Here is a 27,384-nt window from a genome sequence, read left to right as displayed (position 1 = left end):
TGAATAACTTGAAGCTTTTTAAAAAAAATCTAGGAAGTAACACTACCACAGCAATTGTACTGAGTCACAACAATCATTTTTAAATCACCTGAAATGTCCGGTCTGTGTGGGCCTGGAGCCCAACAATGTGCTGTCATACAGGATCTCAAGCAACGACAGACTATTTCCTTCATGAGAAGGCGGGGCTAGAAAGAAGTGGCAGAACCATAAATATGAGGGTAGACTGTGTTGAATGTGGGAAATCAGGCAGCTCAGGCAGAGAACCTTAGGCAAGACTATTCTGTGGTGCTAATGCTGAGCAGGCTTCTATCTTCCAGTTACTCCTGCTGCAGGCAAAAGAAGTTTGCTGCGACGTTCCTTTACACGGTAAAATCTGCACATAGCCTACGACCTCTGCTGAGCAGAAAGACTTGAGTTTGTGCGTGTGCTGGAGGAGAACATGAACACCCTGATGACTGGCTTGCTATTCTCAGTGCTACTAATTCTGACTCTGAGGCTGCAGGAGCTCGTGGATGGATGTACCTGTCTTCCAGTTCATCCACAAGTTACATTTTGTAACTCTGATATAGGTAAGTCAAATGCTCTTTTGAGACTGCACACTTAGTATTTTTTTTAATCTTTACTTAAATGTTTAGTGGCTTTCAGACTGAAAAAATGATAATCAGTTTGGTTCAGGAGAGCAGGGGAGCATCCTAAATAGAGTCCTACTAAATTCAACTGTCATTGAATGAAGCTGAATTAAAATTTATTTTAGGAGGAATGCAATCTTTGTATTGCACAGCTTAAAATTAAGGCTTAAACACGATTTTTTAAAAATATCCAAGAATGGCACACTTTAACCTGTCATTACAAATCTGCTAATTACCAACAATTCTAAAAATTCAGAAAAATGCACAGTGTTTGAATTCCTTTGGAAAAACCATTTCTTTCTGCACAGTGAAAAATTTCCCTTAATATTCAAATGAAAAGACACGTACAAAAGGAAAACCCCAAACTTTGGTTTAGATACATCAGAATGTATTTCTAATATTTTTAGAGCAACTCTCTAACCCTCTTTGTAAACTTTAGAGTGCAAAATTGCTTGAATAGTGATTAAATCCTTAATAGCAGTCACAGCTTGTCAATCCAGGGTCGCCATTCAGTGGAAGGAATGGTTAAACTAATTTTCAAGTTAGGATAGACGTGCTTGCAGTTAAAATAAAGGATTTTGTACCATCACAACCAAAAATCTGAACATATCTTAAATAAAGATGGGGTTCAGTGGGGTAAAGAAAACAATATTTAACAACATGTATAATTATTCTTGCTGAGGTGAATTATTTAACCAGAGTTTATAATCAATAGGGAGAAATTGATCAATACTTAAATCTGAGAGACCACCACCAACTTTTACATTTCTGTGTCTGTTCTTTTTGAATATGAGCAGGAGAATTAATTAACCCCAGGCCAAGCACCTTTTACTGTTGATTTTCTTTGAAGTGATTAGTGGTGTGGCCCACAGGAACAACTTGACAATATAGCTTTTATTTCATGAGCCTGTCCTTTCATTAGATTTCAGCCAGCACACAGCATGACAAACTGGCTAAAGCTGCACATAAACTGACAGCTGAAAGATTCTTTGGCATGTGATAATAGCATTTGTACAATTTGTAGTGTTACATTACATTACCAAAATTCAAAACTAAAATTGGAGATTTTATAATAATTCTCATACAAGAGTATGCCAGCCATAAGTATCAACTGAAATACAAACTTATATTCTATAATTCTTTTCATTTGGTAAATTGTCCCTTAATGTTAATTTACAACATTCTTTACTGTAATAGAGTCTGAGTCCGTCTTGAGACAGTTTCAACGTTTTGTTTTACTGCACTTATCTTTTCAGTTTGCTTAACAAAGCTATCCTCTGAACACATTACACCATAATAGAATTTTTTGGGCTCCTCTTTGGGAACCTTAGCAAATGAATGGGAATAGACCCAAATCTTGCAATAGAGAGAAAAGATTCCTCCAATGCCTGGGATAAGATTGATATATGCAGCCACATTTGGACATAGGAAATTGCAAAAAAATAATCTGTTAGGTTTTATGTTAAAGATGGCAACCCGACTTGTGGAAAGGAGGTTTTTGTTTAATTCCTCCATTTTCGTTACAGCAAACAACACTGCTTTGTGTTACTCAGTGCTTTTTCTAATGCAAATAAATAGATTCTCAGGGCAAAAGTTTATTTCTCTCTACTCCAAATGTCTGCATTCAAGAATTTAACAAAGTCATCTTGTGCAGATGAAGCACAAGCATCTTATAGGGTTATAGATGAAGTTGCTAATTTTCGTCTAACATCATCCTTTGTTAGAATGCATTACAGCTAAGGACAGTTGCTCATCAAAAGGGACAGACTTCCTACATTTGAAAGCTATTCAAGTGCATAGGAAAGGTACTTAATCTTGTCGACAATTTTACATTTTGATCAAGGACAAAACTGAAAATAACTATTTTTTCTTGCCTTGCATTTTATCATGCAGCAAAAATTCAGTTGCCACATTTAACGCTTGATATGAAAGGAAGTTGTTTAAATGTCTTCACATCATAACATGAGCACCATAGCTATTAGAAATCTTTCAGTGTGTTTGCAGGAACTGAGACAAACATTATATTAGCAGTATGCATTTAAATAGGCAATAGCTAAGGCAAAATTTAGAGTCATATTCAGTGAAGTATTACTTTAACAGTAGTGGGCCACATTAACAATTGTGAGCCATTTTATATATTAGTGAATATTTGAATACAAATGCCATGGTAACATGACTATTGCTGCACAACTCTCTATAGCACCAGCATTCTGACAGATTTAAATTAACCACAATAGTTTTTATAATTCCCTCTGCTGCTTATTTTCATAACCTTACCTCCAGAGGAAATATGGTTAGTCCTAAAATAAGGTTGTGTTATACTGGAGTACATGACATGGATTTTGTACTATTTGTGTGGAAATTGTACAGCACTAACTAAGACTGTGTGTGCAGTTCAATATGGAAATCAGGAAGTTTCTCTCTGAAAGTCCCTTCACCCTCAGAAGCTATATGATAGAGGTACTTCACTCTCAAACTCATCAATCAACATACTGCACAGTGTGAATTTATTATACTGACCTAACAGGTATAATATAAACTTACCAGATAAAAAAGTAGGGTGCATTTATTCCACTTTATGTTTCCTTTGTTACTGCCAAATAATCACTGAAAATTTACTTTTACAAGTACAGGAACTCATTCCTCCACATTTTAACCATTGTTGAGATTTATAGACATCAGATATTTTAGAATTTCAAAGACTTTGCAATACCTTGGTAGGAAAGCTTTACTTTGGCCTTTATAACCTATTCTTTACAGTAGGATAAAGGGATTGGCCAGTTAGGATTCAAATGAGGAGAATTTTCTTTCACTCAGAGGGCTCGTAAATATCTATTGCTGAAGGTCATGAATATTGAGCACTTCAGAGTCAGATCAATGGATCTTTGGGCAATTAAAAACCAGCAGATTTGAAGCTGGGGATGGAAAGTTAAGTTGATCTAGAACAACAGTCATGACATTATTGAAAGTAGTGGAGAAAGCTATTTGGCTAACTGCTGTCCCTCTATCTATACCCAGGTGATACATACTGCACAGAGGCCACGAGTCTCAGAATCCCTTCAGAAACATTTTCTTCACATACTTTTGCAAGTTTGCACATCACTTAATGCTACTTGCACCCACACATTGCTGAAGGTGGAATGTGATCAAATGTAGAGCTAAATATTGGACATCTGCACCTAATGGATTCAGATCCCAATTGCACATTTCATGGTCTTCTACCATGTGATTTTAAAAGATAAACTTGAGCAAGGACATCATGCCATTGTCCCACATATCTTGGTTCCCTTAGCACCAAAAGATCATTTCTAAATTCTTTTATCATTGCTCAAAAATGTTTTCAATGTGTGTCAAATATCTAATAACTACTTTGTGAGCATGTTACAAGATGTAATTATGTCAGCAAATCCCTCTAAACCATGGATTTGGGTGGGGGGGGGGGGGGGTCTGTGTGAGTCAATTTCCCCAGCCTGAAGCAAACTTTTGCATCAACAATATTCTTCACAAATAGAAATGCAGAGTGAGTGGGAATAACTATCCCAAATTGTCATGTTCTATACTGCTAAACAGATATCAATCCTTGCCAATATAAATGTGTTACTTTTTGCAAGTTCTATTAGCACAGTAAACAAATTAATCAATTGTACCTTCTGAAAAATGCTTCAATAGTACCACAAACTTGCAACTACAGCAGCACATATGCAAAACTTTTGAAAATTACATTGATAAATAGTTTTCAAAAGCTGGCACAAATGATTATTTTTTTTCTCTCACTGCAACATTCTTAATACTTAAAAACACCAATAAATTCTTTGAACTAAAAACTGGACCTTGATGCTTCCTTTAAAGGCACGTGGAATGGTTGCAATAAGGCCCAGTTTCAGAGTACAACATCTTACCCTTGAATAGCTGAAAAAAAACACCAGTGTCTTTTTTTTCCACACAAACAGTCACGTGGAAGGTCAGGGATCAATGTCTTTTTCAAACCCCCTCATAGAAATTGAGCAGCAAGGACTTTTCAGTGACAGAAACAGGGGTTGCTAATTTTCATAAAACCTTCTTATAGATGCAGAGTTTGTATGATCAGATCATATTTGGTCCATCACATCAGATAGTTTAGAATTTCAAAGACTTTGCATACCATGATAGGGAAGGTTTTCTTTATCTATCGTAATCTATACCTTACAAATGGAATAAAGGATTGGCCAATGAAGATTGACAAGAGGAGAATTTTTTTTCCCCACTTAGAGAGCTGTGAGTTCTTGGAGTGTAAGATATTATATTCTGCAGTTTAGCTTTATTGCTTTTATTCCAAATGGCTTAATACTCACATCAGTAGATCTTACCAATTCCTCTTCAGTCACGCCAGTATGCACAACATTCCTGCCCTCCTGCCACTGTGACCAAACCCATCCTTGTTGTCTTGCCATATCCGGCAAGCTGCTGATTGTCCATGTAACTTGTATGTGGCCTAGTTTCAGGACAACCTCAGGGCCCAGATTTGCAGTAGTAAACTTGACCTGAAAACTGACCTAGATCCATTTCTGCTTCATTGTTGGCACTGAGTTCAAATGACGCATTCTTCAAGTGAACTTTGGCAACAAACATCCTCATCAAAAATGACATATATCAGCTCTTGCGTCACTGTTTAACAGGTACTGCTAAAGCTGACAGTTGGATCTGGTTAATCACAAATGACTGCTGGTTTAAGAAGTCACAGTTGCAAATAGCTCCAGAGAAATCTCTTCCTTTTCTACATTACACTGCAGCAATATTTCAACAGTCAAAATACAACAATCCTTTATTACAGAGGATACATTTAATCATAGGATATACAAATTAAGAGTGAACACAAAAGTGCAAACAGATTACTCATGTTTTTTGTACAAGTCAAAATAAGTAAAATACATACAGTGCCTATAGTCAGAAATGCCTGCATTGCAAAAAACACATTATAAACTGAACAGTGAGCAGCAGCTCCACAATATAACAGTGTTATAAGAGTGGAACTCTCAGGGGACTGCACCAGAATAACAAAACAGAATAACACTGCAACCTTTCTACACCATGATAAGAATAATTCCACAATCATTCCTGAATTGTACCTCATACTCATCCCAGATTTACAGAGGTAATTTCTATAAACTTTGTAATATGAAGAGAATGGATTGATTTCCTGGATAGCTGAAAACAATTGGCCATTTACAGTTTAAGGATTTTTATCCATAATACAAATCTAATCCAAATTTGTATCTGTAACATACTGCTGCTTGTGCTTTGATTCACTGATCCATGGCTTGTCAAAATTTGGCAATGTAAGGTGTGTAGAATTAGTGGTGTGAATGGGACAGAATACAATCCACTCTGCACTGTGTGGTTCCAATGACAAAAGTTGTACTTAGACAAAGCTTCATCAGCTCCAGCAGAGAGGCTGATTGAGCTGTTTACATATGCAAAACACTTCAATCAATCCTAAATATATTTTATTTAAAGAAATTAGAAAGTATTAATGGCTGAAGAACGATCTACAGCCTTATACATGCTCAGTTGCAGAAACCTAGCCCAGAACAATGGCAAAGAGCACTGCAGAAAAATAGGTGGAAGGATAATGATAAAATGACTGTATATTAAAGCCAGTGGCACAATGCAAAAAGGTGGTCCTGTGCTTTATATATATGAGGAGCTCATTTTCCAGATGTCTGAGTGGCTTTAAGGTCTGGTATTACTGATGATGGAACAAGGTTGAAATTAATATATAACCCCAATAATTTTCAGTAAGTTTCCTTTGCTGTTCTTTACACTTCAATTTTATGGCCACAAAGCTATCCACAAACTTGAGATCCTGCTGCCGCTGTGAAGTGGAATGGTCCACAAAGAGTGACCAGTCCTCAGGCGGTGGATTCTAAGGCCACCTTTATGGCTTTTGACAGTCCACTGCTGTCATTAGGCCTTTTCATTTAAAAACTGTTGAAATTCACTTAAATAATTAAAAAATACAAATTAGTCAAAAAAGTAAAAAATAAATGCATCTAAAATACATCTAAGTACTCTAAACTAATTTAAATATAAGTACAAAATAAAGAAAAATAAACAAAATAATTTTTACATGCCTTTCCAATGAAGGTTAGCTAGAGTGAGCTGTCAGATGTGTCAGCATCTGACTTTGTATGTGTTCCATATTCCACACTATAGAGTAGAAGGGAGGAAATCATGAACGTTAACCTCCAAAGCACTATCCAAAGGTAGATATGATTCTATTATTAGTAGTACTGCTATTACTACGTTCAGTTATAATACATAGACAGATGGAATATCTATAAGCTCCGATCACCTGAGGGGCCATGAGATGCCAGCTATTGCTGTCCTGAAGCTGAGTGACTAAATATGAAGCATATCCAAGTCTTCTGCTTGGGACAATCAGAAACCACCCTGGACTTCTGGTGGTGAGCCCAAGCATGGAACAAGAGGTTAAATGTACCAGTAACTGCAGGCACTTTGTAGATGGTACATGCTGTATAAAACCATTTCTGACCTCATGATGGAAGGAAAGTCTTTGATGAAGCATTTGAAAATGGCTGGGGCTCAGACACTGCCCTGAGAACAACCGCAGTGATGGCCTGGGGCTGGAATGATTGCAGCTACTTTCCTTTGTGACAATTATTAATTCACCCTTTGGAGTGTTTCCCCTTAATGCTTGTTTTACCCAGGCACCGTAGATGCACACTCAAGTCAAATTCTGCCTTAATGTCAAGGGTAGTCACTCTGTCCTCTCTTTTGGATCCATATTTGGATCAAGCCTGATAAGATCCTAACCAAACACAAAGTGGGCATCAGTGAGCAGGTTATTGGTGAGTAGGTGGTACTTGAATGCACTGTCAATGACAACTGCCATCACCTTGCTCATACAGTACACCCCTTTGTTACAGAGGGGTTGTGTTCCTAGAAAACTGTCCAAATTGTGATTTTCTGTAATATGAACCCTTGTCAAAAATTGGCAAAATTTGTAATTTTTTTTTGCATTTTGTGTTTATTTCGTTATTTTTTTCTCTCACAAATTCCATGAGAGCAAACTTTTCCTCCTTATCTCAAATCTTTGGAAGTGATTTGTGAATTCCATAAGGGTAAATTTCTTTTGCCAGCACTGCCATAATGTGGGGGTACACTGTAATTGAAAGTAGACTGACTGGGCAGTAAATGATTGGATTGGATTTGACCTGCTTTTTGTGAACAGGACGTACCTGGGCAATTTTCCATGTTGTCAGGTAGATGCCAGTGTTGTAACTGTACTGGAACATTTTGGCTAGAGATGCAGTTAGTTCTGATGCATAGATCTTCAGTACCACAGCTGGATGTTGTCAAATCTCATAGCCTTTGCTATATCCAATACACTCAGCTGTTTCTTGATATCATGTGGAGTGAATTGAATTGACTGAAGACTGGCTTCTTTGATGGTGGAAAGCTTGAAGGGGAACTGAGATGGATCATCCACTCGGCACGTCTGGTTGAACATGATTGTAAATGCTTCAGCCTTATCTTTAACAACCATGCTGGGCCCTGCCATTGTTGAGGATGGGGATGTTCTTGGAGCTTCTTCCTCCAGTTAAATATTCCATTTCCAGTTAACAAATTTTGTGTTTCTCCTGCTAATCAGAGAGGAAAGCCTGCTGTTCCAAGATACATTTGGGAAGAAATTTTCTCCTCTGATTGCTGGCTCTAAATATGTGATATAGTCACATCTACATGACATACTCCACTTCTGAAATTCAACTCCAGAGATTACTATATTGCATGTTTTGCACAACAAATTTCCATGCAAATGTTTTCTTATAGCCATTGCTCATGAACAAAAGCCAGCCTGTAAAGTGGTGATAGCACACACAATGATAAATTACTTAGCACCTAAGGTTCAGATTATTTCAGTGGCATGGTTTAATTTTCTGGATCCTGAAAGTTTGCACAATTCCTCCTTTATATTATCAATGCAATCCAAATACTATCAGTGTAAACTCCTCTCTGTTGTAACTAGGTGGCAGGGGCCTGCAGTATTCAATAATCCATGGCTGTGGATATTGTTAACCAAAAAAGTGCAAAGAAGCAGTAGCAAACAACAGGCAGGGAAATGATCAGGTAGTATGAGACAGAGAGGAAGGATAATGGGTTTGTGTTCAACTCACTGATGTTATCCGTCACGCCATTTATTAATGGTTTGGAAAGGACAGCTGTTATCCAAGCTTGTCGCTGACCCCAAGTTAAGGTGGTACAGTAACTATTGGGAGCAGAAACTTGCAAAGGAACAGTGACAGATTGTGAATGGGAGAAGTTGTGGGTGTTTAATATGAAGAAATGAATAGTTGTTTGTTTTGGGCATTTGAAACATAATTCAGAGTATTCTTAAATGTTGAGCAGTTTTATGGAAGAGCAGAGAGGTTTAAGGCCCAGTAAATTTTAAATACTAAAATATAATGTACAGTTACAAAATATATATTAAATGGGTTATTTGTTCTCATCTTAAAGAGGCTGTAATACAAAGAAGTGGAAGTTATGCTATAGTTATATGAAGCTCTTATTAGATTATAGCAAAGGACATAACAGTTATGTTACTGGTGAACTAATCCTCATATTTGGATCAATGATCCAGAAACACGAGTTCAAATCTCAACGTGATTGCTGCAGAACTTAAATTCAGCTAATTAAATAAATAAAGTTAATGTATTCTTAGGGAGTAAAACTGCTGTCTTCACCCAGTCTTAGCAAAATGTGACTCCAGACTCATAGCAATGTGGTTGACTGTGCTCTGAAAGGCAGATGCGGTATCAAATGGACTATTCACTTTGGTGGGAAAAACAGAAACAGAGTATTATTCAAAAGATGATGGATTGGGAAATGCTGATGTATAAAGGGACCTGGATGTCCTGTCCACTGGTGGCTGAAAGCAAACATGCAGGTACCATAAGCAGTAAAGAAGGTACGTGGTACCTTGGCCTTCATTGCAGGAGCTTTTGAAGACAAGACTAAGAATGTCTTGCTTCAACTACTCTGAGCCTTGGTGAAATAATACCTGAAGTGCAGTTTTGGTCTTCTTACCCAAGGAAGTATATCCTTGCCAGAAAGGGATTGCAGCAAAGGTTCACCTGGACTGCCATACAAGGAGAGATTGGGGCAACTGTGCCTATATTCACTAAATTTTTGAATAATGAGAGGAGATCTCATTGAAGTGTACAAACTTCTCTCAGCGCTAGACAGGCTGGATGCAGGAAGGCTGTGTCCCTTGGTGGTGGGCCTAGACTGTGGGGTCAATTCTTAGCTTATGGGTAAGACATTTTAGTACCAAGATGAGGGGAAATTTCTTCACTCAGGGTGAATCTGTGGAATTCTCTACCACATAAGGCTGTGAAGGCGTCACTCAGGGGTGGTGAACCTGTGGAATTCTCTACCACATAAGGCTGTGGAGGCCACGAATGCTGAAGGTATTTAGAAAGTCCTGATGCAGGGTCTCGACCCAAAACGTCATCTATCTCTATGCCTCCACGGATGACCCGCTGAGTCCCTCCAGCAGTTTGCTTTTGCTTCAGCTAGTAGAGCTGCTGCTTCACAGCTCCAGTGACCTTCCTTCAGTCCTGACTTTCTGTACAGTCTGTGTGAGGTTTGCATGTACTTGCTGTGACCACATGAGATTCCTCCGGGTACTCCAGTTTCCTCTCACATCCTGAAGGTGTGCAGGTTGGTAGGTTAATTCTCCACTATAAATTGCCCCTAGTGTGTAGGTGAGTGGTAGAATTGGGGGAATGGGGGGGGCAGGTTCATGGGAATGGGGGGACAATGCAATGGGATTAATGTATGGGAATAGCATAAATGGGTATTTGATGGTTAGTATGGAGTCAGTGGGCCAAAGGGCCTGTTCTCATGTTGTACAGCTCCATGACTTCTGAAATTTCTGATATTCAGAAACATCTAGAAATGATTAAAAGGAAATATTTTGAAAGCATATTTAAAAAAATGGAGATAATATTGTCCAAAGCACTTATGTTTTGCAGTAACTAAAATGCTTAAACCAAACAATGCAATTAAAAAATTGTAACTTACCTTATTATTAAGATCTGTCCTTATTAAGATCTGTGATCACTATTGAAATGAAAGGGCCTTGTTATTGTAAATCCTGGGCATGGTCTAAACTGGTGAGGGAACGAAGAACAGATGCCTAGCATTTGCATTGTGGAATCTCAGCAAGCTCCCGTTTTGCTGTTGGACTCCACAGCCCAGCCAAAAATTACCAGTGGAGCTTGGCTAGTAAGTTCAATACTACACATTCATGCAAGAGTCCTGAAGCTCACTGGTACAGTCACAGTGAGATATGCTGGAGTTTAATCTTTGGCGGTTCAGAACCACTGCAAATCAGTTCTACATTTTTGCCAGCTTTTTAACTTGCACAATGAAATTAATAACTGGAATAAACAGGGAAAAAGGGAACCTCTGAATTTCCCCACAACAACAGGCTCTGTCCTCAATGGAAAGGTAATTTACTGACTAAAGGCACATTTAGGTAGATGAGAAAAAAAACTTCCTTTATCAGTTAAGGTTTTTAAATGTTTAAACACAGGTACAGGCAACTGAGAGTACGCCAAATTTGTTAACCATTAATTTGATAGTAATCTCAATAAATTAACGTACAGTTCACTTTCAGTTGTTTTTGAGACTTCTTTCCAGCTCTGAGCATAATTTCATTTGCTTACATTTCACCACGTTGGTGTGGTGAGGAATGTAATAGCCTCACTCATTTATCTGTCATTGCCATTGGACTGCTATCTTCAACTATCCTCAGCTAAATCCGAGTACTGCACGTAATGAAATCCATAAACTAGTGAAGAATATTTCTATCAATAACAGTATTAACATATATCGTAGTAGAAAATCATACTTCATAAAATCATGATGAAAAAAATGAGTCAAGGGAGTTGTTGTGGGAGCTCCGTCACCCTCCACACCCACAGCAATCAATTAGGACTCAAGTTCCTTTGATCACTAGTTTATTTGAGCATATGCAGGGAATCCACCCAGAGACAGAGTTCAAAATTACTTAAAGACCACAAATCATACATTTATTATGTTATATGTGACCCGTATCATTCAATTCTAAGATTACACAACATAAATGAGCATTTCCTTGATGAAAGTACAAGCGTTTAGATATTAATACTTGACTGAGCCAACATGAGACCCCTGCTGCCAGTAGCCATCCTATCATAACAAAGCTTCATTTGATTCAATCACTCAGTGTCACATCCTTTCAAAAGTCATTTGTATTCAACAGGCCTGCTATGAGTAGCCACATTTCCCCGCTGACCATTTGTGCTCATAAGCCTAACAGCCTAATTCCTGCAGAGATTAATTGTTTTCAGAACAAATTTAGAGCTTCTTTTATTTCTTTTCCACCCTATAGCTATTCTATAATGTGCATATCTTGAGCCAACAAGCCAATTAACTCCTCTTACACATTTGCAACTGTCTTACCACAGATATACTACAAGGACTGTCATAATCCTGAGACCTCGTTATCTTTAAGAGGACATCCCAGTGTGTATTTTTTTAATATTTGTACTCCCACCAGGTCCAACTTGTTTGAAAGAGAAGAGACATTTGTTGTGTTACCCGTTGCGTCAGCATCCTAAGTGCTACAAAAATATTCTCTAACTTTACAGAAGATATTAGGAAAAAGAGTGACATAAAACACTGCAGTGAAGAAAGAGCTAGAAAGGTTTATTAACAGAATTCCAGAGTGGGACTCAACTATCAGAAGATTCAATTTCCACTGGTTGAGTGAAGGAAGAAGTTGGGATAGGGGAGCAGTGTTTGTGAAAGAGAGATTTCAGGGAGGGAGAGGATGGTACAGAAATGGGAAGATGCAAAGTCCATCGTTTAAAGTAAGAAAGAGAATTTTAAAGTTTAAGCATTGGTGAATTGGAAGACACTATAAGTGGGCAAATGTGACAAGTGTATGTAGTTTGGTATAAAATTTTCTTTTCATTATCTAAACCAGTGCCTGCACTAACTGTGATATAAAAAGTCTGTCGATGTTCAGCTGTATACAGAATCAGATAGTACTTCTGCCTCCCAACTCCAGGGTTCAATTCTGATCTCTGGTGCAGTATGTGTGGAGTTTGCTTGTTCTCCTATGAGTTCCTTCAGGTGCTCCAGTTTCCTCCCACATCACAAAGCCCTCTTAGTTGGGTAGGTTAAGTGACTGCTGTAAACTACCCTTAGGGTAGGTGGGTGAGGAGTTGATGGGCATCAGAGAGAATAGGTTTCAGGGAAATAAGTTAGAGAATGGAATTAACAGGATTGCTCTGAGATCTGGTATAGACTTGATGAGCCAAATGGCCTCCTATGTTGCAAAGAAATAAAATATGATATAATTGACGGCTGTGGAATAGTTTTGCCACTAAGGTTTCTGATTGCATTCAATATGTGATTGAATTGTTTAATAAGTTAAACTGCAGGAAGATGACACCTAAAAAGTAACATCCTTGACCTGAAAAGAAATTACAAATTATAAACAAACTTTCCCAGCAGGGGATGGGAACATACATTCGTTCATGAAAAATATATAAAAAATAGGCAACCAAAGAATTTACCTGCTTTCAGAGGGGGACTCGGTGTAATATTCAGAGTAAGGTGCCTTTGTTTCTGTCAACTCATTTTAAAATCTATTTGCTGCAGTGACTAAGAGGGTAATATTATGCAGGTCTAAATCTGGCTTTCAGTTATATCCCATTATACGTTAATTACCATCAGGAGTATTCTACTGACAGGAGAGAGCAGGGGTTAACCACAAAGTAACAGCAGCAGAATGCTAATTACGGCAAAATGTCCAATACACCAGATGCAGTGGGACTCCTAATACATCCAAGATATGCTTGTCAGGAACACTTACTGTAGCATCTTAATGAAGTATCTATTTATGGGAAATTTCATTCATTGTAGTGTTGATTCAGCAACTGTTGTTGGGAGAGTTCACCATATTTAAAAACACCACAAAAGAAAGAGCTGTAGCCATCCATCTTATGACCCTACTCCAGAAAAGCTACTTTACTGAATATCAACCCCCCACTAACACTCCCCAGCTTAACTTGCCAGGCTATTCCATGGACAAACTGGATGAATTTTGCTCTTCCCAAACTACTAAACTGCATCAAGAGCCCAGTGACCACCTGGCACACACAGCTTGCTGGTTGAGCAAAAGGGAGGGCCAAATTTGAAAATAGCACTGGGGCTCATGCATGTTTTCAATGAAAGTAACAATGACTTCCAACTTGCTGAAACAGTAGGTTAAAATGCAATCTGTGCATTTCAATCATCTGGTTATATGAATTAAGGATTGTAAATGTACTAATAGAAGAAGAGCTTACTGGAAAAAAAATCAATTATCAGACACATTGAATTAACCTTGCTTTGGGAAGAACAGAGAATAGATTATTCTAAACATTGAAATGCAGTGACGGGGATGTGCATCTGCTGAGTGCCAATTTCTTAATTGCCGGGGTGAAAATGGGTGGACTCTACACTCATCAATTTGCTTACTTTATGGATCCAAAAGGATGTCAAATTCTCCAAGTCAAAATAGGTGGTAGGTTTTAAGTGGATATATAAAGTTGCATGCAAGCCCACGATTGCAATTTTAACACAAGCCCCTAGGAAATAGGAGCAGGATTAGGCCATCTGGCACCTCCAGTCTGCTCCTCATTCAACATCTTGCTGATCTCCCACCTCAACACCATTTTCTTGCATTACCCGCATAGTTCATGATTCCCTTAATATCCAGAAATCTATGAATTTCTGCTTTGAATGCAACCAATGACTGAACCTCCACAGTCTGTAAGGAGTTTTTACGTTCTCCCTATGTCCACATGTTTCCTCCGGGTGCTCCGGTTTCCTCCCACATTCCAAAGACGTACGGGTAGGTTAACATGGGTTTAAATGGGCGGCGTGGATTCGTTGGGCCGGAAGAGCCTGTTACCGTGCTGTATGAATAAAGTTTTAAATAAACCCCTTCAAGGTTGAAAATCCCAAAGATTCATCACCCTCTGAGTGAAACCAGTCCTTCTCATATCAGACCGAAATGGCCTACTTGTTATTTTTATACTTTGATCCCCATTCCTAGACTCCTTAGCCAGGGGAAATGTTCTTCCCACATACCTATACCCTGTTGAGGTTAATAATATCACCTCTCCTTCTTCTAAACTCTTTAAAAAAAAGAGGCCTAAGCTACTCAGCATCTCCTCATACAGCAAACCCGCCATGCCAAGAACCAGTGTGGTGAATCTCTGCTGCACTCTCTCCAAAGCAAGTATATATATTTTTATATAGATAAGGAAACCAAAGTTGTACACAACACTCCAAACGCCATCTAACCAAGACCCTATATAGAACATAGAACGTAGAACACTACAGCACAGTACAGGCCCTTCGGCCCACAATGTTGTGCCAACATGCAGTAAGTTCTATAAATGCCAGCATAACATTTGTTTTCCTAGTTCCCACTGCACCTGCAGGTTAGCTTTCAGTGAATTATACGAAAGGAAACCCAGGACCTTTTGAACAGCAATGTTTCTCCAGCTTTTATCATTTAACAAATGCTTAGCATTTCTGTGTTTTGTGAGCAAAGTGGAGAAACTCCCTTTTTTCCACATTTTACTTCATCTGCCATATTGTTGCCACTCACTCAGCTTGCTATATCCCACTGATGCCTCTTTGTGGGCTCATCATTACTCACATTCTCATTTAGCTTCAAGTCATCAGCAAACGTTGAAATTTGGTCTCCCCTGCTACATTGTGGATATAGATTGTGAATGGTTGGGGCTCAAGCATCCATCCCTGTGATACCCCATGAGTCACTGCCTACCGACCTGAGAAGGACCCATTTATTCCTACTCTTTTTTTTTACTGTCTGTTGACCAATTCTCAAACCATGCTAGTATATTCCCCCCAATTTCATATGCTGTAACTGTGATCACCAACCTGTGTGGGACCTTATCTAAATACACTATACTCACTGGTTTCTCCATGTCTACTCTACTAGATACATCCTCGATATATCTCCAATTGATTGGTTAAAGATGCTTTCCCTTTCATAAATCTATGATAATTCTGCTCAATCAGCATCTTGAAAGCACATCCTTTAATGTAGATGTCAGTATTTTTCCAGGAGACACAAGAGATTCTGCAGATGCTGGAATCTGGAGCAACACACACAAAATGCTGGAGGAACTCAGCAGGTAGGGCAGCATCTATGGAGGGAAATAGTTGATGTTTCGGGTCAAGACCCTTCATCAGGACTGCAAAGGAAGAGGGCAGAAGCCAGAATAAGAAGGTCGGGGGAGGGGGAGTGACTTCTCACATCACTCCCTTTCATCTCCCTTCCCCCACCCACCTACCTTCCCCCTCTCACCTGGACTCACCTGTCACCTGCCTGCCTGTGCTCCTTCCCCTCCTCTGGCCTTCTTATTCTGGCTTCTGCCTTCTTCCTTTCCAGTCCTTATAAAGGGTCTTGACCCGAAACGTCAACTGTTTATTTCCCTCCGTGGATGCTGCCTGACCTGCCAAATTCCTCCAGCATTTTGTGTGTGCCGCTCAGTATTTTTCCAACTACTTTTCCAACTGATGGGTAATTTCCTGTTTCTTCTCTCCCTTCTTTCTTAAAGAATGGGATCACATTTACTAAGATATCTTTATTAGTCACATGTACATCGAAACACACTGTGAAATGTATCTTTCGCATAGTGTGTTCTGGGGGCAGCCCGCAAGTGTCACCACGCTTCCGGCGCCATCATTGCATGCCCACAACTTCCTAACCCGCACGCCTTTGGAATGTGGGAGGAAACCAGAGCACCCGGAGGAAACCCATGCAGACACAGCGAGAACGTACAAACTCCTTATGGACAGCGGCCGGAATTGAACCTGGGTCGCTGGCGCTGCAAAGCGTTACACTAACCGCTACACTATCCTGCAATCTGTAGGAACCATTACAGAATCTATAGGATTTTGGAAAATGATAATCACACTTTCATTATCATCATAGCCACCTCTTCCAAATGAAGGATCAAGTACGATACTAAGTCCTATATCTGCCAGTTGTTAAACAGTCTAAGGAACCAATGGATACCTAAAAAAATGATATGTTTTGACAGTCCTGCGAATTTTTTTTCTGGGGCCAGAAGGAGTATTCATGCTCCTTTTAGTCTCCTAAGTGATCATCTATCCTCAGCCTCTTAGTCAAATGGTCCAAAACCAAGGAACATAGTTTTAAGACATTGAGGGAAGGATTAGAGGGTAGAAGAGGAAATAATTTATTTTACTCAGAGGATGCTACGGATGTTGAATACACTGCCTGAAGGGTGTTAGACACAAAAACTCACATTACATTTCAAAGGCTCTTGGATGTGCATTTAAAGATCTAAGACCTGCAGGTTATGGTCAGTTGTGGGGGAGTCAGTCTTCAAGGACATAAGTGGGGATTATGATCAGGTAATGGGAATCAGGGTAGGGTCAAAGGCAAAAGATCAGTGAGAAGGCAGCTGGGAGATCAGTGACCAGGGTATGTTGGGCAAGAGTTGGATGGGGGAAATTGGTAGGGAGTTCATTGAAGGGGACTGATAGTTTGTTAGTGGAGGGCACCAGGAAAGTTGGAGTGTGGTGTTCAGTGAGAGATTGAAAACAAAAGTGGTGGAATATCAGTGGCAGATAGACTGTGGGTCAGAAGGATGGGATCAGGCACAACTGGGTGAAAGATGAGTGGGGCACAATGGGCATGTGATATGTAGGGAGGAACAGGCTGGAGAGCAATGGGGCAACTGGCTGATATTTGGGAAGATGATCGATGGATGAGGGTCAGGAAGGACACTGGGACATTTGTGATGGTGGGAAATTTAAGGCAAGAGATCAGTGGGGTGGACTGGCAGGTGAGGTCACAGGGGAGATCATGGAGGAGTGTCAGGAGAGGTTCAGATGGTTGACTGGAAAGATTAGGTATGGGAAGGATCAAATAAAGGGGAATGGAGCTGCATAAGTTGTGGGGGTGTTGGAGACCTGAAGGAGAGCTGAAGCAAAGGGCAGGTACTGAACTTTGAGCAGATCTCTTCAGTCAGATCTCCTTTAAGTAACAAAGAAGCAGGTCTTGCAAGCTGTGTGAAGACTGCTTCTGTGTGAGTGACCAAAGCCACACAAGTGGCATCTATGCACATGCCTGATGTTGGGTGTAACTGCATGTGTGTAGGTCCTCTATGTATTAAACTTGCCAGATGTACAGAGGGCCTGGGTGGAAAAACAACTCATTTCCTAGGCATTGTTTTTTGTTTGACACTAGAAATAAAGCAGCTACTCTGTTTTATTCATTTTGTGTTTTAAAACTGATCAATTGTGCATTCTGACAAAAATAAGGTCTGCTGCCTCACAGCTCCAGTGAACCGGGTTCAATCCTGAACTCTGGTGCTGTATACGTGTTACATGTTCTCCCTGTGACTGTGTTGGTTTCGTCCGGGTACTTCAGTTTCTTCCCACATTTTAAGACCTGTCGGTTGGTAGATTAATATGCTACTGTAAATTGCCCCTTGTGTGGAGTTGAGTGGTAGAATCTGGGAGGAGTTGATGGGAATGTGGGGAGAATAAAATATTAGTGTAAAACAGGAGCTAGAAATGGGATTGGTCGGTCCAAGGAGCTATTTCTGTGCTGTATGCCTATGATAACTTTTTCTTCATCCAGTCAGAGTTTGTTCAGTACCATCAGTTGCAGAAGTTATTACTAAGTTTTGTTGAATTTGATTCACTAAATAAAATTTGTGTGGAATTAATTGCAGTTGCCCTCAGTGAGATATAGTTGAGTTTAAATTTCACCAGGCATCATTGGTATGAATGATTATGTGGCCACCTTAATCCTCATAAGAATAACCTTCAATTTTAGCTGTGTCAGATGTTTGAATTATACCAGAATGAATTACTGACCTTCCTTCCGAATAAGAATAAAATGAATAACACTTTTCATAGAAACCTTTACTACTCTACACTTGTATGGCTGCATTACAATACAATTTGTCTTTCATGCCTGTTTATTAAGCTACCTTTACTACCATGCCATTCTTTATCTTATTTTGTTTTTAATAGTGATACGAGCATTAGTCACTCGTAAAAGGCTGATTTCTTCCAACAAAGTGGAACCTGGCACGATCCAGTACGCAGTAAAACAAGAAAAGGTAAAGAAAGTTGAAAAAGTTAGCAAGTGAAAGTGGGGCTTGCAATGAAGTAAAAGCACAAAATACTGGAAACGCAGTTTCCCAGTCAACAATTTGAAAACACAGAAAAGTTAGTGTTCTGATTGTATGTCCCCAAAATCTATGCTTGTTTATTCGGAATTCTATGTTGAAATCTCTTCACTTGGGTTTCCAAGACTGCCATATCACTAAAACAACTTTTGTCAAAATCATTAATAACTTTGCCTTGAGCAATAGTGATGGAGGTAAACTGCCCTCTTACCTTTTTGACCAGTTTCAGACTCTGACGTAGTTGAGCACATCAACCTTTACACGTCTCTACTGTCATCCAAGTGGTTGGACAGCCCTCACCTGGTTCTATTCTTATGTACCCTCCTCCAATGACTTCTCGTCCTGGCCTTGTGCCATAACCACACAAGGATCTATTCTTGTACCTGTCCTATATCTCAGCTATGCGCTGCCTCTTGCAATTTGAAAATGCAATATCAGCTTCCACATAGTCACTGAAAACACCCTGTTCCATCTCACCTCTACCTTGCTTGAGTACTCTACTGTCTCTAAATTGTTTGTCTGCTTGTCTGGCATACAGAGCATTTCTCCAGTTAAGCATTGGAAGTATACAGCCATCACCTGTGGTTCCTGTCACAAACTCCCTTGCATTGCCATTGATAAATTGGTAAAAATGGGTTTATTTTATTTGGCAAATAAGGTTAAACGAGACTCTTAACATTATTAAGTCTGTATTTGAACCCAAGATGAACTTCAGAGTGCATATCTGTGCCATCACTCCCTCACATCACCTGTCTCAGTATACATGCTGATGAAATCCATCCACGATTTTGTTTCTGCTGGTCATCATGGTCCAGTGACTTCTGGCCAACCTCTCTCACTTTGACAAACTCAAGGCAATTCAAACCTTTGCTGCCCCCATGTTATAATTTGTACTAGATCCCATTCACCCGTCATTCTGTGCTCACTGACCTACAGAGACTATTGATTAAGCAAAGCCTTAATTTCAAAGTTCTTATTCTGAGAATCATAGAGGTATACAGCACAGGAAACAGGCCCTTCAGCCCAACCTGTCCATGCCAACCAAGTTGCCTAACTGAGCTAGTCCATTTGCCTACATTTGGCCCATATCCCTCTCAACCTTTCCCATCCACGTACCTGTTCAAATGTCTTCTAATTGTGGTAATTGTACCTGCCTCTACCACTTCCTCAGACAGTTTGTTCCATGTATGCACCACCCTGTGTGTGGAAAAAGTTGCCCCTCAAGTCCCTTTTAAATCCTTCCCCTCTCACTTTAAACCTATGCCCTCTAGTTTGGACTCCCCTACAATGGGAAAAAGACTGTGGCTATTCACCTTATTTATGCCCCTCATGATTTTATAAACCTTTATAAGGTCACTTCTCAGGCTCTTATGCTCCAGGGAGAAAGATCCCAGCCTTTCCTTATAACTCAAACCCTCCAGTCCTGGTAACATCCTTGTAGATCTTTTTGGCACCCTTTCCAGTTTAATGACATCCTTCCTATAGCAGGGCAATAAGAATTGTACGCAGTACTCCAAACTTGGCCTTACCAACGTCTTGTACAGCTGTAATATGACGTCCCAACTCCTGTACTCAGTATCCTGACTCATGAAGGCAAGCATGTCAAGTGCCTTCTTTACCACCCCATCTACATTTTAAGGAACTATGTACCTGCACCCCCAGGCTTCTCTGTTCTACAACATTCCAAAGGGTCATATCATTTACTGTGTAAAATTATTCCAGGTCCTTCCATCAATCTCAGTAATTCCTTCCAGCTGACTATCCTCCAAGAAAATAGTAACCCTGATTATAATTGTTGTATCATTGACAACTGAGTTTTGAGGCAGCAAGATCTTAATTTCTTGAATTCTTTCCCTAGCTCTCTACTTCTCTTTCCCCTTTGAAGCCTTATTTTGCTTTGTGTCAAATTTTGTTTAAAGTGCTCCTGCATAGCCCTGAGGATGGTTTATTGCATTAAAGGCACTATATAAATGCAGCTTAGAGTTTATGTTGTCTTTATCATTTGGATGTTGATTCCTTTGATTTTTTAACCTTCATATGTCTCGAAATTGTAGGGCGCCATTTTAAGTGCCTCTGAGCCATTGTTACATATTTTCCTATGCAGCAAGTGTGGTAAAATGCACCATGCAGAACCAAGGCTGCACCCAGGAGGTCAGGAGAGTGAGAGGGACAACTGTCAGAGGAATATTTGGAGCATGGGTGGTGGATGTGGGTAGGTTGGGATTCAGAGGATCAGGCCTGGTGAAGGAGGTTCAATTATCAGAGAAGAGGCTTGGGGCTAGTGAGTGGGGCAGCCATTAGGTAGTAGAACTTGGGAATAGGCATGTACAGCCATCGGTGAACTGGGGGTTGGGTGGAAGAGTATTGTCCAGTGGATAATGTCCAGAGGGGTCACTGGGGCAACAGAACTTTTAAACCCTGGAATCAAGGCCCCCATCAGGGATTGGAGGAGATTGGACATCATAATGTTAGACGGTTAGGCCATGCAAGATGAGGGTCTTGAGGGATGAGAGAGTTGGTATCATTGGGGCTATGGGCAGTTCTTTGGAATTGGGGTCAGATCCACTTGGCTTGGATTAGCTGGGAAATCAGCATGTGGTTTCCTTTAGCAGTGCCCCAGTCTGGCAAACCATGGTGGAATTGCTGTGTCTTCAGAGAAAAAGAGACCAACAATGCTTGCTTCTGGGTCAACGTGCACTAATTTCTAGCTGCAATGCTCCTCAAAGTGTGTTCCACTGGAAATGGTGTCACTTGACTGACATCTGATACTGAAAATGTGTCAGATTAGAAGCACCCACCCAATCTTCTGGAGTGAAGACAAAATGACCCAAAAGCTGCTATTATCACATTTCACTTTTCCCAAAAAGCATTTCAAATCACAGAGTACAGAAAGAAACAGCGACTGAATTTCTAAGCCGCTGTTCTTACTGGATTCCCAGGAATAATACACTTTCTTTCCATCGTATGTTTTCCATATGACTATGAAGTATGCTTGTTTCAAATGTAATTTCACATTAGAGATGCATTGTTATAATTACTTCCCCCTGTGCTGCATGAAAATAAATAATCTGCCAAAAATACCACAGATTTTTCTTATCCATTTGCTAATCATTATGATGATTTCATCGTAAATGTTTACTTTAATCTATGTAGAACAGTTTACTCGTGTCTTATTTCTTTCTTTTTGTTGAAGATATTTGCTATGAAAAAATCAGAACGACATCTTAAACCTAATTTCTAATATCGTAACATCTAAACCAATTAAGCCTAATTAGGAAATCACTGGCATGGAATAAAATTAAAGATTATAATTACATTTGAGTAACTTACTCCAAAGATTCTTCCAAGTTAGAAATGCATTACCTGTGAACACCGTTTACAGTCGGTCTGAAAAGGACATAATGAATTTTTGTCCTGTGAGCCAAAATAGATTTATTGGTTGGGTTAGTAAACCTTTGCTAATCAACCTATCTTCAAAATGTTTAAGTGAAGCTTTTGATCATGATGATGTGCTCCAAACTTCAACAGATGTACAAAGGATTTGAAATGAAGAAAATGGTGGAGTATGTTTACACAGCTTCCAGCTCTGCTGCATGTGGTGTCGAGCTGGAAACCAATATCCAGTACCTCATAACAGGTGAGAACAGTTTCATTATTCAATTGTCTCCCTTTTTACACATTGAAAGTCTTGCTAATCCCCTGTGGGGTTACACAAGTTATTGGTTCAACTTGGGCGGGGAGGAGGCAGGAGGGAATGGAGGAAAGGGGGGGGGGGGGGAAGAGAAGAGAATGAGGCAAAAGAGAGTAGTAAATGAAGGTAAAAGATGGGGAGGGCAAATGGAAGGAAGGCAGGAAGTTGAGGGTAGGGATGGGAGGCAAATGGGTAAGGACGGTAGAGGGAATGGGGAGAAGAAGATGATGGAGAGGGGAGGAGACTGGAAGGGGGAACGTGGAAGCATTTGAGAGAGAGGAGGAAGAGGGGGGCATAGAAGGGGAGGGGAGGAGCCGGTCTTCAGTCATCCAGGAAGTAACTATATCTCCTCTGAATGAAATAGGAAAGAAGCTTGGGAAAACAACTGGAATGTTTTGATTTGTTCTTGGAAATGGTGTTTTGCTTACATACACACATGCAGACTGCAAGTAGGCAAATAATTGCCTTTATTCCATGAAATGTTGTATTTACATAGATCATAGAATGGCTGTTGCGTAGAAGGAGGGCATTCAATCTATCGTGTCTGTGCTGGCTCTCTATCAGAGTAACTCACTAGTTCCACCCAAACCCTGGTCCCTCCTCCATAATACTGCAAATATTTCCTCACCATATACATAGAATAGCACAACACAGGAACAGGCCCTTCGGCCCACAATGTTATGCTGAACTAATTAAGTTAATGACACCTAATCCCTTCAGCCTGCACATGGTCCATATCCCTCCATTCCCTGCATATTTGTGTGCCTACCTAAAAGGGTCTTAAACACCTCTATCATAGCTGCCTCCACCATCACCCCTGGCAGTGCATTCCACCACTCTTTGTGTATAAAACCTGCTCCGCCACATCTCCTTTGAACATTCCCCCCTCACCTTAAATGCATGCCCTCTAGTATTAGACATTTCAACCATGGGAAAAAGATACCGGCGAACTACTCTATCCATGCCTATTATATTTATACAATTCCCTTTTGAAGGCCACAATCCAACCTGCTTCCACCATAACTAATGCATATAATATGGAACAGTAACGATATATCTTGATGGTATAGCTACTTATTGCATGAATTTTGAGCAAGTTATAAAGAACAAGAAGCGACCAATTTTCTCTGTATCAAACTTTTTGCATCAGTATTTTTTAACATTGTCTCTGAAGCTTCTGATTGTATATTCAAATTTAAAATGAGGACATTCATTCAGAATTATTCTTCAAACTATTAGTAGAATCCTTTGAATGTTTTTAATACAAGGTTTTAAGACTCTTCTGTGTGAGTCTTAAGAAAACACTGGAAAATAAAAATAACTCCAGTTGTATGAATTATTGTTTAAAGGGGTCAACACCTCTTCCAACAATTCCAACCACACTGGAGCTATTCAATTGTTAGCAGCCTGGAACATATGTTGGGATAGTTATATTAAATGTGGCTATGATTAAGAATCAAAGTATGTGACAGAGATAAGTGTTATGATTTAAGAAACTACACACATACTAAGTATCTAGGCACACATTTAACAAGGCTCTCCAAGTGCAAAAGCCCGGTAGTCTTCTGTTCAGGTTAGAATAAGGTAGCTCTATGTTTGTGTGTTGCAGATTGAAATTTTTGCCCTTTAACATGTTATGGATGGATATCTAGATATGCTTTCTTGTTTTAGGCCAATTTGGTATTCATGGGATCATTCATATTGGAATCTGCAATTGGATTGTTCCATGGGATGAGCTAACTTCATTACAAAAATGGAACCTGAAGTGGAACAAGTATGAAACAGGCTGCTCCTGTCAAGTAAGTCCGATAGCTGGTACACATTCTCACCCTCTACCTTCCATTAATTCCTCAATTGCTTTCCCAATTTTACTGATTGTTACAGTGGGAATTGGTACAGGGACACCAATAGCCATCAGGAACAGAAACCCTAGGCAATTAGTCCCTCTCTGATTGATACCAGAAGTAATGCATTGGCCAATTCTGACATGACATTGGCTGCCGATGTAGAAAGCTCACTGATACCGCCATCACATTGGAATATATGAACGTAATTTATCCTGTACCTGTGGAATGGAACAAGAGCTTTATGTCAGACTAATATAATTAGTTACTTGGACTAAATGGAGATAACTGCAGAAATACTCAGCAGGCCAGTTAGCATCTCTGGAGAGAGAAAGAGTTAACATCTCAGGACCAGCTGAGTATTTCCAGCATCTGCAGTGTTTTGCTTCTAATTGAAGAAAGACTTGGATTTAGTTAGTTTCTTTCACTGCCACAGGTTAGCTCGAACAAAGAGTTTTATTGCCAAAAGCTGGTGATTTCTTAGATGGTTGGAAGAAAACAATGATGAATATGGGACTAAGCCCCACAACCTGAATCTGTGAATTTTGAGAGTGAAGTTAGAATTAGTTCAACTTTACCTTTGCTAGATCCACAATGTTTATATCTTATCCAATAACAAATACACTGAATTGATTGCCTTATCACTTCAATATGTATCTCTTTATGCTTCTGTTCTCCAGATTGTCAGCTGCCATGGTCTACCCTGCTCTACTCCAACAAAGGCCCAATGTGTTTGGACTGACCTGGTATTTGAGAAGACCCCAGCTGGATCACAGGCAAAGAACAGTGCCTGCACAAAGCACGACGATGGTTCCTGTCACTGGTCTGGTGAAGGATCAGCCAGTGTGAATGAAAATATCTATTATGGTGAACCTTGAGTGTCCCTCTGCCTCATAAGAGTTGTGTTCAACACCAGCTACGGGTGGTCCATTTCTATCAAAGACCCCCGGGTTCCACTGTTAATGCCAACATTTTGTCAGTTTATTGTATTCCTATATGCTATGTGAGGCACAGCGGCTTCTCCATCCATTCTTACACTGAATGTACCCCAATGAATGAGAAACAACACTTATAGCCCTGCGTTAAATTCTACTAGCATGCTGAGTTTTGTCACCCGAGGCAAACTAAAGCATCAACACCAGTACAATAATTGTGAATGTGTATCGACTCTGTAGTTGGCTGGTGAAGTTTTCTATCAAAACTTATTATAACTCTTACTGATGCAAGTTGAAACATAAAGAAAATGTGTCTTTTTATTTCAGAATGATGCTACATTTTATGTTAGTCAGTTATTTTAAAAATCCAGGTTAAATTCAAGAGTGCACTAGTGTAACCCTTGCCTCAGCAGCGGAAAGATTACAATTGTGTCAAAAATTGCTATCTGTTTTCTTTTTAAGGCTGTGCCACATGCAGGGTAATATTAACATGCAGCTGACAGCACAAAGGCCATGTAAGATGCCATTATGTGTGATGCACCAAAACATATAAAGAACACAGTAATCGATGGCAGCAAGCAAAGGGACTGCTCCCTCCCTTGTCCCCCAAAGTGCTCCTTTTTGTTTAATAAAATGACTTTCTTTTCCTGAAGGATGAAGTCCTATTAAAATAAAATTACAATTTTTAAAAAGCAGATTAGTTCCATGTAAAATTAACAAATGTTCTCATTCATATTGTTTGCTCCTTTTGTCAGTGGCAGAGTACAATCCACACTGGCGCTAAACAGAAAGTGGGGCTATAGCCAAATGCCATGAACATGAATATACTGTCTGTCTGTTAAATCTTAAGTTATCTCTGTTATATATGTTTTGAAAAAAAAGTTCCATGTTCCATCATTCACATAATGAAGTAAGACTAATACATGAATCAATTGGACCAGCAAAATCCTGGTCATAAGTATTTAAAAAAAAGGCTTGGTGTATTTAGGAAATTTTGGGATAAGATACTGTATAACAGAGATGGATAATCACAGCCTGTAAGCCCGCAAGTAACAGGCTTCATGCTCCGATGATCGAATTCAAATCCAGTCCAAATTTCCTTTGGAACAATTTTGATTAGCTTAACTAAATAGGGCATGAAAGATCTCTGGAATCTTATTTTGTTATTAGCATATTTGAATACATTTGTATAGCTTATAACTATTTTGAGAAATCAGCAAGAAACCTTTACTCTAGTACCGAAAATGAAAGAAAATCCAATCAATAATTGATTTCAAAACTGACAACAGATTCAATGCAGATGGACTGCTTTAGAACATAGATACAAAGATGATTTCTCATATTTGATATGAATGTTCTGCTTTGTAAGAACAATGCTGTCTTGCCAAATATCTAACAAAAAGCTTTCTTATTAATGTTTTAATAAATGTGCTGTGAGTTTTCTTTAAAACATCTGAGTGATCCCAATTTATTTTGAAAGCATATGTGTGTTTAATTAATTTTTGATTAGTTACGTATCAGATAATCAGAGAAATCCACTGCCGTGCATTAGTCTTAGGAATATTCGTGAATCTACATAAATACGTTTCCTATTTGCTGAACATAAAGTGCACCTTCTCTTGTAAGAACCATTCCATCTCCTTAGACGTAGAAATTCAAGGAACAGGATTGTGAGCCAAGGTTTGGGATCTCTAACCTACGTAGAGGTTATTTTGGAAGTTAGCCAGCTAAAGCTGTCCAGTCAACTGATACAAAACCCAGTAAGTATTGTACTGTTATCCAGTGACTGTTACTACATTCAGCGGGTGATGGGTTATATGGGCCAAATGGGAAGAATCACATTCCTCAGTAATGGAACTACCTCTTCACACCAAATCAATATTTGTGAATTAGGTCTTATGTTATCTCAGAGATATGTCACATAAAAAAGCTGGATATTCTATCATTCATCAGATGAAGCAAGACCAGCACACAACC

At 39.4% G+C, this 27,384-nt stretch overlaps 2 protein-coding genes across 2 annotated transcripts in view; one reads left to right on the top strand and one right to left on the bottom strand.

Moving 5' to 3' along the window:
- syn2b (synapsin IIb) overlaps positions 1–27,384 on the bottom strand; it is a 277,798-nt gene that overhangs the window by 59,972 nt on the left and 190,442 nt on the right.
- LOC127571209 (metalloproteinase inhibitor 3-like) lies at positions 206–26,834 on the top strand. Its single transcript, XM_052017367.1, has 5 exons — positions 206–569; positions 18,780–18,868; positions 22,466–22,574; positions 24,300–24,427; positions 25,153–26,834. The coding sequence occupies exons 1-5, from the start codon at positions 440–442 to the stop codon at positions 25,348–25,350; spliced, it is 654 nt and encodes a 217-aa protein (XP_051873327.1). The 5' UTR covers positions 206–439; the 3' UTR covers positions 25,351–26,834.

This window comes from Pristis pectinata, chromosome 6, assembly GCF_009764475.1.
Source record: "Pristis pectinata isolate sPriPec2 chromosome 6, sPriPec2.1.pri, whole genome shotgun sequence".
NCBI classification, from domain to species: domain Eukaryota; kingdom Metazoa; phylum Chordata; class Chondrichthyes; order Rhinopristiformes; family Pristidae; genus Pristis; species Pristis pectinata.
This window is presented reverse-complemented; position numbering and strand designations above follow the sequence as displayed.